Raw genomic sequence first — 18,362 nt, 5'->3', positions numbered from 1 at the left:
CTGCTGCTGCCATAAATTTGAAGTTGTCCACGTATTGGAGAAAGACTTGTAGTTTCAGAGGGGCTGAAATGAATTATCTGTGTTCAGTAGGAGATGTTCTTGTGCAACCCAGGGTGAAGGAGCGTCTGTTTTCTCCCTGCTGTGTGATTAGTTAATGCTGCAGATGACTGTGTGTTCCAGAATGGGGGAATTTTCTCATGTTTATTTCTTTTGTCCTAGACATCTTCAGTTACCTAAAAGCGAGCCGGTCCCAGGATAAGGGCAGCAGCAGGTGATATAATGCGGAAACCAGGCCCTCAGAAAGGTGAGCAGTGATGCTTGGCACGGTGCAAGGCCCGGTTATGGCGGGTGCGGATGGAAGGACTGAGGGCACCGGGAGGTCGCGATGGGATGGGAGTTGGGGACACACGCTGATGGACCCATTGGTTCCTCTGGCAGCATGCAGAGAAGGCTTCATCAGTCCTCCCCAGGATGAGCAGAGGAGTCGTCCCTGGCTGGGGGCTCCCTGCGGTTTTGGGGCAGGGTGTCAGGGATGGAGGGTGCCCTGTGGAGCCCACAGCAGTCACCATCTGCTGCTGCTCCCAGCGTGAGGCAAACTGCTGCTCTGCTGGCACCAGCCTCCCCTTCTAATAAGGCACGAAACCAGAGACCAGCCCACCTCGTGGTGATGGGATCTGTTACGGACACTCACCTCTTGCTGCCCAAGTCTCTCCTCCCGGTACCCGCAGCAGCAGCCGCAGTACTCGAGGCCACCGCACACATGTTCCCTGTGCCCCAGCAAGAAGTGGGGAGCCAAGCAGGCTGCCTTCAGCTGAGCTGCTTGGACTTCTTGTGCTTAACACAAATATTGATTTCCTTTAATGCTGTGCTGTGTGTGTGGCTTGGACTGGAGTGATCTCATCACACGCGCTCTGGAGCATGGGGGAAGGGAGAAGCGGAGAGGATAGAGCATCCTCCGCAGCTCTTTGTTCACATCTGCTACGCGCTCACAAGGTTTATTGCGGGAGATTTCTATGCTCAATTTCTCTCCTCCCTTTATTTTTTTTAAACGTCCCCTTTGCTTCTCTGGTGGTTCATCTCACAGAAGCATTATCCTCTGCCTAACACTGCTTGTCCTTTAATGAAGTGAAAATAAATGAAGGGAAGCGGGGAATGGGGAGAGCCTGCTGTGAGGCAGCTGGAGGGCTTGGCAATAAAGGAGGCAGGTTGATTAGTCAGCAGCGCGGCCGCAGACCGGGCTGCCGGGATTTAGCCTCTTAGGGCTTGTCTTCCTGCCTGGTGGAGTGTGGCTGCGGGACCTTTGCTGCAAATGCCGTGCCACGGGCTGCAGAACCAACACCTGCACCCTGCGCACGTGGGTTTCTGTCCTACTTACCTGCTTTTTTAATAATGCATCGGACTTTTCCTTTTTCTTTATTTGCCTGTAGAAATTCTTGTGTTTCTTTCCCTCTGCTGGTTTTCCAGCCTGCTTAATGAGGGGTTTTGCATGTCGAAGGTTAACAGTAAAATGTAACTTCACCTGCTATTAGAGAGCTGTCTTGAGCAGTGTTACCCATCCTGAGGGCTTTTTTGCTTCTGAATTAAACACTTTGTGTCCTTCACTCTTACTTTCTTAAGGAGATGGCAGAATACTGTCCTCCATGGGAATACATTTATAGGAAGGGTGCCCTTCCAGCTTTTTCATTCATTCGTGTCTCTCCAAGGAGACTCTTTGTCTGGTCCATGTCTAGCAGTGCTGTGGCCACACTCCAGACGTCTCTCGGGTTCATTTAAGGGATAAAACCTCCACGCAGTCCTCCTGTCCGAGGAGGTATTGAAGAGAGCACGTCAAGCACAGAAGATTGCAAAAATAATGGTCCAAAAGAGTTTTCAGACACCCACCAGGCCACTCCAGCAGCAGCTCGTACCCGGCCTCTTTCAGCTGCTTGTCAGATTTCAAAATTTTCCCCGTTTTCTTTTTTGTTCTTTTCATAAGGAACTGCTTTTCCTGGGGGTGAGGTGCATTTCATAGAGAACTACCACATGGCTTATAATAGCTCTAAAAATGCTTTGTAAAATCAATGAGCTGGAGCATGGCAGCAGTCCCAGGGGAGCCCTGGTCAGGCAGCAGCGGGTGGAGGAGCTCGCTCAGGGCAGGCTCTGCTGTGGCACCCTGCTCCAACATTGCTCCCTGGGCTGGGGGAGGCTGCGGGCAGCAATGGGCATAGAATCATAGGTTCATAGAATGGTCTGGGCTGGAAGATCATCCACTTCCCACCCCCTGCCCTGGGCAGGGACACCTCCCACCAAACCAGGTTGCTCAAAGCCCCCTCCAACCTGGCCTTGAACCCCTCCAGGGATGGGGCAGCCACAGCTTCTCTGGGCAACCTGGGCCAGGCTCTCACCACCCTCACAGCAAAGAAGTTCTTCCCCACATCTCATCTCCATCTCCCCTCTGTCAGTGTCAAACCCTTCCCCCTCCTCCTAGGGCTCCCCTCCCTGATCCAGAGTCCCTCCCCAGCTTTCCTGGAGCCCCTTTAGGGACTGGAAGGGGCTGTAAGGTCTCCCTGAAGCCTTCTATTCTCCAGGCTGAACCCCCCCAACTCTCTCAGCCTGTCCTCACAGCAGAGGGGCTCCAGCCCTCGGAGCATCTTCCTGCCCTCCTCTGGCCCCGCTCCAACAGGTCTGTGTCCTTCCTCTGTGCTGAGGACTCCAAAGCTGGACACAGGACCTCTGCTCCCAGGTAGGGTCTTCCCAGAGCGGACCAGAGGGGCAGAATCGCAGAATCCCCCCCCTCACCCTGCTGGCCGTGCTGCTGGGGATGCAGCCCAGGGTGCAGGTGGTTTCTGGGCTACCAGCACACGTTGCTGGGGCGTGTGGAGCTTCTCATCCACTAACACCCCCAAGTCCTTCTCCTCAGGACTGCTCTCCTCTCTCTCTCTGCCCAGCCTGGATTTGTGCTTGGGATTGCCCTGACCCAGGTGCAGGACCTTGCACTTGGCCTCGTTAAACTTCATGAGGTTCACCACAGGCCCACCTCTCCAGCCTGTCGAGGTCCCTCTGGATGGCATCCCTTCCCTCCAGCATGTCAACCGCGCCACACAGCTTGGTGTCATCAGCATCCCCTGCTTCTTGCTCCATCACTTTCCAGAGCTGTCTTGGGAACTTTATTTCCATGCAGCTTTGAGGCCCAAAACTCTCATGGGCAAAGACAACTCAGCTGAGATGTTCCTCAGAGCTGGTGCTACCTTGCGGTGCTCTTCTACGAGCTGTGCAGGACACGCAGTGGTAACGTAGCGCTGTGCATGGAGGGGGCAGTTGTGCAGACTTTGGGAGAAGCCCTCTCCATCACCACAGAGGGTCGAGGCTGTTTGTGTGGGTAAGGGCAGCTGCAATAACCTGGAGTTGATAAATAAGGAGCAATTCAGGCTCCACTTCTCGGTGTACAAGATCCACATGTATCGTTTTTCATGGCTTTTGCATTTGTTTCTCTCTAGCCTTGCCACCTCCTCATGCAGTTAAAATGATGAAGCTGTAGCAGTTTGTGGCTTTTTATGTTATTTCTTGCCATTGTGGGAGAACGGCAGCGCTAGGGAGCGCTAGGCAGAGACTAAGATGCAGGTGCAGATACCTTGTGTCGGGTCTTTTCTGGAGCTGTGTGGAGGAAAGCACACGCCCCGGGAATTTAGATCATCCATGTTACCTGGGGTGAGGACAGGGAGGTCACTCCTCTCCTCTGAGGTGCCTGTAAAGCAGGTGACATGAGCAGATAACGTTGAAGAGTGCATTGGTTGGCTTCCTTCACTGACACAAATGCTTTATTTCTTGTCTCAGCCATAGACTGGAAAGATGGTAAAAAGCACAAGTACGGCCGCCCGTCAGAGTCTCCCTCCCAGTACCAAGGTAAGAGAGCTCCCCCCTCCCTTCTTCTCCCTTCTTCTCCCTTCTTCCTTCCATCTCCCTCCCTCTCCCTCCTTCTCCCTTCTCATTTTTTTTTCCCCTAAAAGCTTTTTGAGTTGCTTGGGTGTGGGATACTGCAGCATGGCAAATCAGTTTACAGATAAAAACTGCTTTTTCACTGAATTTCACTGAATTTCACTGAATTTTTAGAGTTGGAAGGGACCATAAAGATCATCTAGTCCAACTCCCCTGCCGAAGCAGGATTGCCCAGAGCATGTCAGAGCATGTTACTCAGGACTGCATCCAGGCGGGTCTTGAAAATCTCCAAAGAAGGGGACTCCACACCCTCCCTGGGCAGCCTGTTCCAGGGCTCTGGCACCCTCACCATAAAGAAGTTTCTTCTCATATTTGAGTGGAACCTCCTATGTTCCAGCTTGTGCCCGTTGCCCCTCGTCCTCTCACTGGCAACCACTGAAAAGAGTCTGGCTCCCTCCTCCTTCAACCCACCCTTCAGATACTTATAAGCATTGATAAGGTCTCCCTTATCTTCTCTTCTCTTCTCCAGGCCTTCTCTTCTCCAGGCTAAAGAGTCCCAGCTCTCTCAGCCTTTCTTCATAAGGGAGATGCTCCAATCCTTGAATCATCCTCGTTGCCCTTCGCTGGACTCTTTCCAGTAGTTCCCTATCCCTCTTGAATTGGGGAGCCCAGAACTTGGAGCACAAGTCTTACGAGGAGAGGCTGAGGGAGCTGGGGTTGTTCAGTCTGGGGAAGAGGAGACTGAGGGGAGACCTTATTGTTCTGAGGGGAGACCTTATTGTTCTGTACAAGTACCTGAAAGGAGGCTGTAGAGAGACGGGGGTCGGTCTCTTCTCCCAAGTCACAGATGATAGGACAAGGGGTAATGGCTTCAAGTTGCGCCAGGGGAAGTTCAGGTTGGATATTAGGAAACATTTCTTTACTGAAAGGGTTATCAGGCATTGGAATGGGCTGCCCAGGGAGGTGGTGGAGTCACCATCCCTGGAGGTATTTAAGAAACGTGTAGACATGGTTCTTCAGGGCATGCTCTAGTGTCCAAGATTACTGGTTTGTGGTGGGGTGCTGTGTGGGTGGGTGATGGTTTTTGGTTTGGTTGTTGTTGTTGTGTGTTCAGGTGGTGGGTGGTGGTTTTGTTTGTGGTGTGTTTTTTTTTTGTTTTTTTTGTTTTTTTTTTACTGTTGGTTGGACTCGATGATCTCTGAGGTCCCTTCCAACCACTACGATTCTGATTCTGATTCTGATTCTGAACTGGATGCAGTATTCCAGTTGTGGCCTCACCAGTGCAGAGTAGAGGGGGAGAATGACTTCCCTCGACCTACTAGCCACACTTTTCCCTATGCAGCCCAGGATTCCATTGGCCTTCCTGGCCACAAGAGCACACTGCTTGCTCATTGTCATTTTTCTGTCTACCAGGACCTCCAGATCTTTCTCTTCAGAACTTGACTCCAGCAGGTCCACACCTAACCTGTACTGGTGCCTGACATTCTTCTTCCCCAGGTGCAGGACCCTACACTTTTCCCTGTTGTACCTCATGAGGTTCTTCCTTGCCCAGCTCTCCAGCCTGTCCAGGTCTCACTGGATGGCAGCACGGCCCTCCGGGGTGTCAGCCACCCCTCCCAGTTTGGTATCATCAGCAAACTTGCTGAGGATACATTCGGTCCCCTCATCCAGGTCGCTGATGAATATGTTGAACAGGACTGGACCAAGTATTGACCCCTGGGGGACACCACTGGTTACAGGCCTCCACCTTGAACCTGCTCCATTAATCATTACCATTACCCATTTTCGGATGGTCCTTGTGTGCATCGTCTCCGCTGGGGCTTGTGACAGCAGCACAGGGGTCGGTCCCTTCTCGCTGCCTTTGGAGACGTGTCCCGAGCTTGGACAGGACGGGCCGTGGCCTTTGCGCAGTGCCTGCAGGTTGAGTTCACAAAACTGGCAGCTCCTGCTGTCTCTCAGGGGGCACATGCAGGTGATTTCCAACTTCAGGAAGTTTATGTAAAGCTTCTATAGTTTAGTAAAAGATTTTAGCCCCCCTATTTTACTTATAGAGTATAATGATGTCTTTATGTCCTTATATTCCCCATATCCCTACATTAAGGTGATGTCCATACTTCCCACCAAGTGCAGAGTGACGAGAAGCTACGCGATTGCCTGAGTTAGGCCATTTCTAACAGGAAACACATTGTTTGCCCTCATGAAAGGCTCCCCCCGAGTTTCTCAGAGCCCCCGGGAGAGCTGAAGTGGCTGCCGTGCTGCAGGGGCTTGGTTATCCCAGGCCCCGAGGTGAGACTCAGGGTGATGGTTTTCGGGCACATTGGGGTACATCAAGAAGAGCATGGCCAGCAGGTCAAGGGAGGTCATCCTCCCCCTCTGCTCTGCCCTTGTGAGGCCACATCTGGAGCACTGGGTCCAGTTCTGGGCTCCCCAGTTCAAGAAGGACAGGGAACTACTGGAGAGGGTGCACCAAAGGGCTACAAAGATGATGAGGGGACTAGAACATCTCTCTGATGAGGAAAGGCTGAGGGACTTGGGGCTTTTTAGTCTGGAGAAGAGAAGACTGAGGGGGGATCTGATCAATGCCTATAAATAATTAAAGGGTGGGTGTCAGGAGGATGGGGCCAGTCTTTTTTCAGTGGTGCCCAGTGACAGGACAAGAGGTGACGGGCACAAACTGGAACATAGGAAGTTCCATCTCAACATGAGGAGGAACTTCTTTCCTGTGAGGGTGGCAGAGCCCTGGAACAGGCTGCCCAGAGAGGTGGTGGAGTCTCCTTCTCTGGAGACATTCAAACCCCGCCTGGACATGTTCCTGTGCAACCTGCTGTGGGTGACCCTGCTCTGGCAGGGGGTTGGACTGGATGATCTCCAGAGGTCCCTTCCAACCCCTGCCAGTCTGGGATTCTGTGACTGTGGGCCACCATCAGCCTTCGTTGTTCTCTCCTGGGGCATCTCATCTGTCCTTGTCAGGCAGGCAGTGGGAAGGAACTTCTCCAAGGGGAGGAAGTTTATTAGGGCCTCCAATAAAGTGCTGGGTCCTCTGTCACTCCGTGGTGAGCTCCATGTGACATTACAGGGCAGTGTCATAACTCCCATGGCCTTTGGGACGTTGGGGGCTCCATTGCAGGTTCCCCTCTGCTCCACGCTCTGCATCGTTGCAGATGTCAGAGGGACTGGCTCTTGTTCAGTGGCAACACCGACCTGAGATGAAGCTTTTCTGTGAAGTTCAGAGCCAAGTTTTCCCACCAGCGCTCGTGGTAACCCCACACCCAGCCTCTCGCCTCACTGTGTCCTGGGGCTGGTTGGGCCAGGGGAGGAATGCTGGACATGCTGATGGGTACGTGGCTGCTCAGCGAGCAGCAGGGGGTCAGGGATTGCCTCCCTGCAGGAAACTGGGTGGCTCCTCACTGCCCGGAGCTCAGGTATGCAGCGAGGGGTGTGGAACTGTGACAGCTTTTGCCACAGTCCAGGCTGAGAGGATTCTACTGAGAGTTGGTACCGAACAGGGACACCTTGGAGAATCACAGAATCACGGAATTGTCAGAGTTGGAAGGGACCTCTAGAGGTCATCTAGTCCAACTCCCCTGCAAAGCAGGGTTGCCCAGAGCACATCACTCAGGGCTGCATCCAGGCGGGGCTTGAAGATCTCCAGAGAAGGGGACCCCACACCCTCCCTGGGCAGCCTGTTCCAGGGCTCTGGCACCCTCACCGGAAAGAAGTTTTTCCCCATATTTGAATGGAACTTCCCATGTTCCAGCTTGTGCCCGTTGCCCCTCGTCCTGTCACTGGGAATGATGTGGTGTTTGAAACCTGTTTGTTTTGGCTCGCACATTCTTGGCATTTCTTCGGAGCAAGACAGTGAGTAAGCGGGATCACGTTATCAGTTGTAGCCGTTACCAGCGGAGAAGGTGCAGCCGGATCGATGACTGAGAAAGTGCCTGGAAATTAATGTGAAGGAGGTGGAGGAGCTCTGCCGTCGCACTGAGAGAGCTGACCCCTAGAGGGGCTGTGCCCAGATGTCAGGAAAGCCACCGTCGCCTTTGGATCTGCTCATTTTCATAGCGAGTTGGCTCAGACCGTGCCGCTTTCATGTGCTGCCTTGATGCTCGTTAGCAGACACACATATGGGCTGCAGACTTTAATGGGATGCCTTGATCTGGGTAGGGCACGTTCTCCTTCACAGATGTGACCTGAAACGCACGTGTATCGTTGCAGTTGGATTGATGACCCCTTGGGAGCTGAAATGCTAATGGAGCCCAAACCAGACTTCGGTTAAAGATATAAACAGAAACTCCATCTTCATTTAAATTCTGGGCAAAAGATCAACGCTAAATGCAGCATGATGAGAATCCAAACACCAGGGTGCGGAGCTGCATTGTTCACAGCTACTGTAGTTTGACCCCTTGGGTGTGTGGAGTGTTTTGTTTGTAGTAAATATTTTTGAAGGTTAAGACATCAGAGCCCAGATCTGACACTCTGCCTGCGAGTAATATCCCCCTTTGGCTCCAGCGCAGTCAGAGCTTTCCAAAGGCGAGCAGAAGCGAGAGACGGTCGCCCTTAGTGGGCGTTTTCACAGCCAAGTTACAAGGAGTCATATAGATTTACAGTCCTTGGCTGTTGTGTAGCTTACAGATGTAATTACAAAGATGTGGTGTTTCTCATTAAGGGTCCTTCTCTCGTTTCTTCCTGTAAAGAAGATCTGATGTACGTTATACAGAGGAACACGGTCCATTCAAACGGTGGTCCTTCCAGTCTTGGGGAGGATGGAGGGGGGATGAAAAAGAAGGCAGAGACTAGGCAAACCAGAGGGGATTTTGGGCTGTAGGACATTTTGCATGTTGTACTGGAAGCGGGGGCAGCAGCAGAGTGAGTGTCCCCCGGTGCTTTTCGGGGTGAGAAAGGATTTCAGTCCCTACAGTCAGCTCTGGACCCTCCTGCTCCATCACCAGTAAAAAGGACACTTTAGGACCAGCTGAAGTACTGGTTTTTCTTGAAGAAAAGTGGAACTAGAGAAAAGCCACCAGGGTTTTTTTGACCGACACTCAGAAAACATTCCCCAGTGTTACCTGCCCAGGCCAGATAAGAAACGAGCATCCTGTCCCTCTACAGTAAGGCATCCAATTTATTAATATGAATAAGAATATTGAGAGAATATAAAATACAAGATAGTGGGTCTGTGCTACACGAGAAAATGAAGTAAGATAATCTCATGGTTTCCCTCTGCCTGTAGAGCGGCATCAGGCAGCACCCAGAGGTTGGGTGTCCCGGTGCCAGTGCCCCGGTGTGGGGCTGGGGAGCGGTGCCGGAGCTGGGCGTTGGGAGGGAGCGGGATCTGTTTGGGAGGAGGGTCTGGGAACAGTCTGGAGGAGCAGAGGCTGAGAGGGACGAGTGTGATGTGTCCATCCTCAACCACACATGCTCCTTCTCAAGGACAGAGCTCGGTGCTTGTTCTCTGCTCCCTGATTAATTTTTAAATATTTTTTAATTTAATTTTTAAATTGTAAGGCCTTAAGTGCCTCGTGCTTTTTTCTGGTTTTTTTTGGCAATTCTCCCTTTATTGTAAAAAAAAACACCCAACTTCTGTGTTTTGCCATTTTCTTCTGATTTTCCTGCAGTTTTCATGTGGAAGCTGGTCACATTTGGTTAAGTTTAAGTGTACTTTGAAGTTCCTGCTTGAAAAGTGTTGTATCGTGAGCTAAATACTCTTACTGAAATAATTCCAAACCATTCCCCATGTTCTGTGCAGGGCTTCCCCTCGCACTAAGGCAGCGGTGGCAGCCTCCAGTTTCAGTACGTGCTTTCTGTCCTGGTTCGAGGACAATCCTGAAAGAGCTATGCAGTCCTTAATTGTCCTTGTCATGCCATCTTTATGTAAAGAAATGACCCATAGTGAACAGAGAAGGAAGAAGGCTTAGTTCTCTCTTTTCTTAGAGTTTAAAGAGGTCTTTCTGCTGCTCCTGCTTTTCTTTTCAAAATAAATCACCAGAACCTGAGCCGTGAGTAGCTGCCGTTGTAGTGTGTGTGTGTGTGTGTGTTCATATGGTGGTTGGGTCCCAACAGGCTCTAGAATTAATCTCAAATAAGTTCCATGTCCAAACTCTATTTTTAGAGGCGTGCAGCTGGCTCAGAAACGTCCTGCTCCTGCTGGGACCGCGCAGCATCCATCCCGAGCGTGGCATGAGCTGCTGCGGGGAGGGAACGGCCTCGCTCACCTCGGAGCGAGGGAAAAGTGGAAGGAATAAAACCATGACTACTTTTAATAGCGAGGGATTGAAACCAGCTGAGGGGAGAGAAGGTTTCTTTTTTGAAATAAAGCCATCAGGCGCAGCTGAGCCTTTCTGGGATGCTTGCTGGGCCCCGGGGCTGAGGCTTGCACTCCCTGCCCTGGGGCTGTCGTCGCGGGCACCCATGGACCGTGTGCCAGGGACAAGGGCCTCTGAAGGGCCACCCCATGTGAGATGAGCCCGGATCACCAGCCGGAGCGAAGGAGTGGGATGCAGCAAGGCATCTCCATGCCGGGAGTGCCTGAGTTTTCTTTGGCTGGGTATTTATTGCAGATTATTCATACAAAGAGTTTCATTGACCTAACCAAGTGCAAAATTGCGTCTTCAATTAAAGCAAAAGAATTTTGGTTTTGCGAGAGCATCATTGCGGTCGGTCGCTGAATTTCTCCATTCACCCCAGTGAGATACTGTTGGTTGGAAGGAAAACGCCTGCAATAGATGGAAACACATTCTCTGAGGAGTGAAGAGCTGCTGTCAGATTCTGTAAACAGAAATATGTTCAGCCAGTGTGGCAGCAAAACTGTATTTTTTTCTGTTTGTTCTCACTATAATTAGCAGTGCACTAGTCACCTGCATGGGAGGTGGCAAGAAAGCAGCATCTCTTTTATTTATTTGAAGTTGGTAAATTATTGAGCCCTTCAGCCTTCTCTGTGCACGAGAGGCAGAACTAATGTGTGCTGACCTTAATGCCTGGATTTTTAGAGGTGTGGTGCACGCTGCAGTAGCTAAAATGGCTCTTAATGTGGCTTTTGTTTTGAAAATAGACTGATTAAAAACTTGACGTGAATAGGGGAAGCAGTAGCTGACTCTCTAATTGTGCTGCCACCAACGCTCTTGAAATGGCTCGAGCACAGTGGTCTCCCGGGAGCCATTCAGACGAACACGAGCTAATGTCACGCTGGAAGGATCCTTTCCCAGCTGCTCGGTTTAAGTGGCAGAAGTCATGATTTGCTCAGATAACAAGAGCTTTTAATTCCTCATTTAATACTGGGTTTCCCTGGGTGGTGCGTTGCTTCTGCCCTCCCTGCACCACGGAAAGGTGCGGGCAGGGATAAACCACGCTTCCCCCAGCAGCCGCATCAGCGGAAGGGCTTTGGTGTCAGGTGTGAGTCTCTGCTCAGTAAACCCCCCTTTGGAGAGTCCCTGCTTCCACCCTGCCCAAGCTGGGGACTCCGCGTCCACTTCAGGGAATTAATTGCTGACCTGTCCACTAATTGCAGGGGACCTGCCCAGAGCTGCTGGCTGGTGGGGCAGGCTGTGGGCAGTGCTGGACGGGGGGATTGTAGTCAGCTCAGTGTGCAAAGTTTCCTGTTGTCTGGGGCTGCTTTTAGCCCCCAGTGACTTGTTCTTAATCCCCAGGCTGAGCAATGTGTTTAACGAATGATTTTTAAGGGGCAGTTGTCTGGAAGACTCCACGCATTCCCCTCTGCGCCAGGTGGTTTCTATGAAGTTGGAGGTTGTTATCCTCGCTTCTTGCAGAGCTTCCTCGGCAGCGGGAAGCCCTAGGCAGCACCATGCTTTGTTCTGCCTCTCAGCTGCAGCTGTAAATCTTCTGTGGCCACAATCATCAGAGGATCTTGATGAAAACATGTTGCCTGTGAGCACCTCCTCTGTGAGAAGTGGAGAACTGCCAGCGTTAGGAGTCCAGCCATCTCTTTTTCTGAGATTTTTGCTCATCGGTTCCTATTTGAATCCTTTTCTTTTCTCTTTTCAGGTCATTTCACCTGGGAGAAATACCTGAAGGAGACATGTGCCATCCCAGCTCCTGCCCATTGCTTCAAGCAGGTAAGAGGGTGAATGGAAACAAGAAAGGCCGAGGGCGATGGTCCACTGGGGACCCAGGAGCTCTGTGCCTGGAATAGACCCCTTTTTTGGCTAGGAAGTTGCTTAAGGATATTGGAAACTTAATAGAAATCTGAGTTTGCTGAAGCAAAGATAAAAAAGATACGTTCAAGCACTCCAAATGTTAGAGTAGTGCAGAAGAGTTAACTCTCAGGTGTGTGTGGATGGGAACACAAAAATGCTTTTTCTCTCTACCGAGCGCAGCGTCTTGGAGAAAATGTTGCGAGTAGGCTGCGATCCGGGTTTGGGTGGCTCCTGCCCAGCAAGGAGATTTTCGTTAGAATTTACCCAATTTTTGTGAATTGAGTAGCACCCCCCAGGCACTGGGTACTTTAGCACAGAGGTGATCATGCTGAGTAGAGGGGACACAGCTTTGGGGTGGCACCGCACCCCTGGGCCCAGACAGAGGGGCAGCAGCGCAGGGGAGCTTCTGTTTGGGTGTTGGGTCGTGTGATCCTCCGGAGAACAGACTGAGAGAAGAGGGTAGGTTTAGTTGGCCAGATGCTGCAGCACAGATAGACGGTGGTCTGCAGCACAGATCTGCCAGGGCTTGATGAGCTTTCTTTGCTGCTCCATGGTGTCTGCCCCACGCTGGGCTTGGAGAACGCTCTCAGGCTTTGGTAGAATCAGTTTTGATGCTGTTGGGGCTTAAGTTTTGTGACTGAGGTGGTGCATGTATTGGAAATCCTGTCTCTGACTGGGTCCCTGTTCTTTTCTTTGCAGTCATACACTCCACCTGCAAACGAATTCAAGATCAGTATGAAACTAGAAGCCCAGGACCCCAGGAACACCACCTCCACTTGCATTGCCACAGTGGTGGGTCTGACGGGTGCCCGCCTCCGCCTGCGCCTCGATGGCAGCGATAACAAGAACGATTTCTGGCGGCTGGTGGACTCTGCTGAAATCCAGCCCATAGGAAACTGTGAGAAGAATGGAGGGATGCTGCAGCCTCCACTGGGTGAGCTGAAATTCAACTGTCCAGCAACCACCTACATTATCTGGGGGGAAAACCCCAGGGGTTTTTGTATTTCTGTGCTTGGGACAGAGAGCATGGCCTGCCCCTGCCTGCCCCTGTGGTTGTAGCACAGCCCTGTCAGCCTGGGCTGTTAAACAGATGGATCCCACCCCAGGTCTGTATGTCCACATGGACATTGTGGCATGAACAGGGAGGTGCTTTAGAGTGTAGAAGAAAAAGAGCTCTTTGCACCTGGGCGAGCTGCTTGCACTCCTTCCAGCTCAAGCTGAGGATCAGCACGTGATAATCATGCTCTTATGCATTCTGAAATTATCCCTGTGTACCTCAGAGGAAAAACACATTTTCCACTTGTTTGTGTGAAAGAGTTCCAGAGCTGCTCCGTTTCCCAGAGGACACACAAGCAGTTGAGGGACACCCCGAAGTCCTGGGGACCCAGGTAGCTTGGAGGCAGAGTGACTGCGATGGCCTTTCCTGGGGTGTTGCCTGCACGAGGAGAGAATGAATCCAGGCTCTTTTTTTTTGTGGGAGACAGCACACGGTCACACGGGCAGTGCTGGCTCATGGCTCTAGCCATGGCTTCAGCTCTGGCCATTGCCCTTCACTTGGGGCTCCCGATCCTGCTGTGAGCGCTGCGCTCTCAAAGGTGGGCTTGGTGAGAAACAGCTGCCATCCACAGCCCTTTCCCATGTGCTCCTTCTTCGAGCCGAGCTGAGCTGCTGCCTGGGTGAGGGGCTTTGCTGGGCACCTGTAAATCTTGGTGTAGGGAATAATCAAGAGAGCAATGAGGGCTGAGGCATCTGCTGTATCGCTGCTAATCCTGACACTGTGATTTCAAAAGCCTTTACATTTTCATTCCTGCTGTCTCAGTGTATTTGTGCCAGGTGTCTTTGGGGCAATAGCAGGTTGGCTGGAGACCATCTGACGGGGAAACAGAATGTCTGAAAAGGTTCCCAGTGATTTAAGTCCTGTCTCACGTGAAGGAATGCTTGCAATATTGCCATCTGTTTATTTATTTAACTTTGCCTGGCTACAGCTTTATAAATAACCTGGGCAGTTGAACACTTCTTCCAGTCTTGTCTGGAACTTAAACACACATATTATCTTTTTTGACACTGGCCACATGATGAGCTGATTTGCGGGTTCTTTGCCCATTAAGCAGCAAGACGAACCTGCTTTTGCATTCTGCTGCCCAATATTTATTTATTTATGAAGTGTCTTCATAAATCTCTCTCTCAATTAGCGCATCCCCAAATAATATCAAGCCGATCTATAGTGATGCAAGAAACTTTCACTCAGATAGCTTGAGTTAGGAATGGTTTTGTTCATGTTTTTTCCTGGAGCAGCATTTGTGAGCTCTGGGTCCCCCAGTACAGTCTCAATTGCAACGGGCTGCTTGGGCCTGACCTTTCTGAAGAAGGAAGAAACCTCAGCAGGTGCATGTTCTGGCACATCGCACCGCACGAATGTGTGTGTGCGAGTCTAGTTATACCCTTTCCCTTCATAACTGCTACAGACAAAACCCGCTGCAGCTATTAACATTAAAGCTCCCATGTTTTATGTTACTTCCACACGTGTGCTGTCCATTTGCAGCCGTCTCTTTGAAACCCTGGTCCCAGGGAGCAGCTCTCATCCCAGGTACAGCCTGTTCCTCGCTGGAAGAGATGGGTTCCTCCTGTGCCTTGTCTGGACTTTGCCAGCAGATGGCAATAAGTGTAATGGAGTTGCAGAGCACAACTCATTTTGACAGTGCCAGAGGAGAGGGTTTGTAGTCTGGAAGAAGTCTGTGTGCCCAGCTCTGATCTGTATCATCTGCTTAACCTTGGGCCAGGCAAGAGTGGTTTTCCCCTCCCCTTCCCTTCCCTTCCCTTCCCTTCCCTTCCCTTCCCTTCCCTTCCCTTCCCTTCCCTTCCCTTCCCTTCCCTTCCCTTCCCTTCCCTTCCCTTCCCTTCCCTTCCCTTCCCTTCCCTTCCCTTCCCTTCCCTTCCCTTCCCTTCCCTTCCCTTCCCTTCCCTTCCCTTCCCTTCCCTTCCCTTCCCTTCCCTTCCCTTCCCTTCCCTTCCCTTCCCTTCCCTTCCCTTCCCTTCCCTTCCCTTCCTTCTCCTCGATGCTGACCAATAGCTAGAGGGTGGGTGCCAATAGGATGGGGACAGACTCTTCTCAGTGGTGCCCGGAGACAGGACAAGGGCCAATGGGCACAAAATGGAACACAGGAAATTCCACCTGAACATGAGGAAAAACTTCTTTCCTGTGAGGGTGGCAGAGCCCTGGAACAGGCTGCCCAGAGAGGTGGTGGGGTCTCCTTCTCTGGAGACATTCAAACCCCGCCTGGACACGATCCTGTGTGACCTGCTCTGGGTGACCTGCTCTGGGTGACCCTGCTCTGGCAGGGGGTTGGACTGGATGATCTCCAGAGGTCCCTTCCAACCCCTGCCCATCTGGGATTCTGTGATTCTGTGATTCTTGCACCCACCATAAAGACAGGTAACAAAAAGTCAGTTCTGCAGTTGTCTTTTCTGCCTGCTGAGTGCAAGGGCCCAGAAAGCTCAGAGTCTGTGAATTTGGTTTTTTCTTCCCATAAGCCCCTTCCTGTTATTTCTCTACATTTTTTCACAGAAGACATCGAGCCAAAACCTGCCATCCTTTCCTCTAATGGTTAAATCTCTTTCCCAGCCAAGTCCCAGCCTCTTTATTTCTTCAGGTTATCTTGTTGCCTGCAGCTCACTTTTCTTAAAAGGTGGAGGAGGCCACCCAGAAGCTGAGATTCCCTCTTGAGGAAGAAATTTCATAGTCTGAGTGGGCACTTGCTGATTCGCATCTCCCCTGTAGCAGGATCACCGAAGCTGCAGCACAAAGTGCTCTGTGTGCATGGTCAATGTACAGACTTCTGTTATGATAAGTGAATATTGCAGCCAGACTTCCATTTCCAGATGTTTCTTTTCAACACCGTAATGTTTTGTGTTCAGAGTATCTGGAAAAGGTCAAACCTGACTCTCCAGCATGCGGAGGAGGGTGGGGTGGGATCACAGTGTGTGCCTGCTGCAAGGTTCCCGTCAGAGCAGGCATGTGCTGCCGGATCCAGTGGCCCCCACAGCCTTAAAGTCTCCATCTCTGCTTCCTTCTCTGCAGGCTTTCGGCTGAATGCCTCCTCTTGGCCCATGTTCCTTCTGAAGACTCTGAATGGAGCAGAGATGGCTCCTGTCCGAATTTTTCACAAGGTATTTTATGTACTGTTTGTGTAGATGTCCTTCTGGCACCTCCCCTTTACTGCGGAGCACCACAATCACAGCTGGTGTGTCCTGTGAGATGTGCTGAGCCCAGCGGAGATGAACATTGCCCGGCTTTGCCACGGTGCTGCTTCTCCAGGACAGATCCGTACCCTCTGCTGCTGCGTCCTGGCAGTGTCGGGGTGCAGACAGAGGTCTGCTAAGGATGTGGTTTGGGCTTCAAAGGCCCAAAAGCTTGGGCTTGAGAAATGTGCTGGGTTTTCAGCTGGGCTGCAGGCGCTGCTCCAAGTCAGGAATGCAGTATGTGAAGGTCAGCACCTCTCTGAAGGCTTTTAATGCAAATATTGCTGTGAGGCAGCACTGCAAGTATGATTTCGTAGTTTGCGTTCTCACACCCTTCGGGAAGTCAGAGGAAGACAGGAGCCAGTGGAGAAGCCTGTGCTGTGCCATGGGATGGCTGGTGTGGCTTTAGCGTATCTCGGGTATAAAAGACCAGGAAGAGCAAGCCCCAGCTGAGGATGGATGGCGGGTCTCTCACATGTCTAGCAAAGCTGAAGGTGGGAGAAGAATGATGGAGAGAGACTGTCCTATCTTGGGTTTTCCTGCTCTGAGAGAACAAGGTGAAAGCATCCTTCAGAGGCTCTTTGCTTTGGAGCTTTATTTCCTGCCCGTGTTGCACAGCTTTGTCACAGGGTGCAGTGTTAACATGGCGCTGTCTGGATTTGGTCCAGCAGCTGGGTGGTGGCAGAGCAGTCAGCAGTGGACTTCATTGCCTCTTGACTTGGGCACGTGAGTGGGTAGCCAGGCCAGCATGGGCATACCTCAGGGGTTCAGATCCAGCCCAGTAGCTCCCTTCTTCAGCTGCTGGTGGAGGTGAGTTTGCTGGTGGAGGGGAGAGCCCTAGTCTGGGGGGACACTGGCATATCCTTTTTGAGCACATTTTCAATTTCTCCTTGTAGGAACCACCATCTCCATCCCAAAACTTCTTCAAGACAGGTATGAAGCTGGAGGCAGTGGACAGGAAGAACCCTCACTTCATCTGCCCGGCCACTATTGGGGAGGTGAGAGGTTCTGAGGTCCTCATAACATTTGATGGCTGGAGAGGTGCCTTCGATTACTGGTGCCGATATGATTCCCGGGACATCTTTCCCGTAGGCTGGTGCTCGCTGACTGGAGATAATCTGCAGCCCCCTGGAACAAAAGGTAAGGCCCACGTTGGTGCTTAGCTGTCTTCCTCCTCCTCTCAGCTCTCAGAGCAGCGAAGCAGGCCAAGACTAGCAGCAAGGGCATCTGGGTGCCCTCTCTGGGTTTCCTACTGCTGCTTCATGTGTGGCAAAGGTACGGGTGATCGTACCTATTAGCAGCGTAACAGCCTGGCACCAAGGCACTAAGAAACAGCCGTCCATAAATACGGGCAGGATGACAGCTCTGGAGGAATGGTGGTGCTGTACAGCATCGCTGAGCTCTGCTCCGCTTCAGGAATTCACTGCGTCTCTGGAACACACGTTCCTGGGGACTTTTTCACAGGGAGACTGGGCTGTTTGTGGATATAATAAGGGAATAATGGGAGTTACTAAGTTGCAGGACGGCACTTGTTTGTACTTGTGACAGTTACCTTGCTCTGCTGTGTGCTGTGGTCTCTGCTGTGAGCATGGAAACAGCGGGTCTGGATCAGGTCATACCTGCCATGTTCCTGGAGCCGTGATGGGTGATTAGGAATGGTACTGGGGAACTTGGGGCTTTGCAAAGGTCTGAGCATTGGCTGTGGAGATTTTCAGATGTGTCTCTAGCTTGCTGGCGTTGCAGTTGTGTTTAGGACCGCGGAGCTGTCGTTTTCCTCATGCATGTCCCTCTGGCATTTGCTGGCTGGCAAGTCCAGCACACACTGGCAATGACGTGAGAAGCAGGAGAGCAGCCTCTCCTGGACCTGACCTGGAGCATTTCTACTGGAGCGTTTCTCTGATGAGACTGTTCCTCTTGAAAATCCCGGGTCAGCTGGTGCTGACCCCTCAGGTGGGTGCTTTCCTGCCATCCCTTGGTGTGAACCATTGCCATCCAAGTGCTGCACGGCTGGTGGGTTGCTGGAGGTCACCTCACATGGCCTGTCTGCAGGCCAGGCTG

The 18,362-nt window shown here is 51.7% G+C and overlaps 1 protein-coding gene across 1 annotated transcript in view; it reads left to right on the top strand.

Moving 5' to 3' along the window:
- The first annotated feature begins 219 nt into the window (after positions 1 to 219).
- SCMH1 (Scm polycomb group protein homolog 1) overlaps positions 220 to 18,362 on the top strand; it is a 60,120-nt gene continuing 41,977 nt past the window's right edge. The window contains exons 1-6 of the mRNA XM_074161928.1: positions 220 to 304; positions 3,814 to 3,882; positions 11,914 to 11,984; positions 12,765 to 12,999; positions 16,144 to 16,232; positions 17,201 to 17,444. Of these exons, the coding sequence (XP_074018029.1) occupies positions 280 to 304; positions 3,814 to 3,882; positions 11,914 to 11,984; positions 12,765 to 12,999; positions 16,144 to 16,232; positions 17,201 to 17,444 (733 nt within the window). The 5' untranslated portion in view covers positions 220 to 279. The remainder of the gene's footprint in view (positions 305 to 3,813; positions 3,883 to 11,913; positions 11,985 to 12,764; positions 13,000 to 16,143; positions 16,233 to 17,200; positions 17,445 to 18,362) is intronic.

Source organism: Numenius arquata, chromosome 21 (assembly GCF_964106895.1).
Source record: "Numenius arquata chromosome 21, bNumArq3.hap1.1, whole genome shotgun sequence".
In the NCBI taxonomy this organism is placed as follows: domain Eukaryota; kingdom Metazoa; phylum Chordata; class Aves; order Charadriiformes; family Scolopacidae; genus Numenius; species Numenius arquata.
Note: the sequence above shows the minus strand (reverse complement) of the source record. Positions and strands in the feature narration are given on the sequence as shown.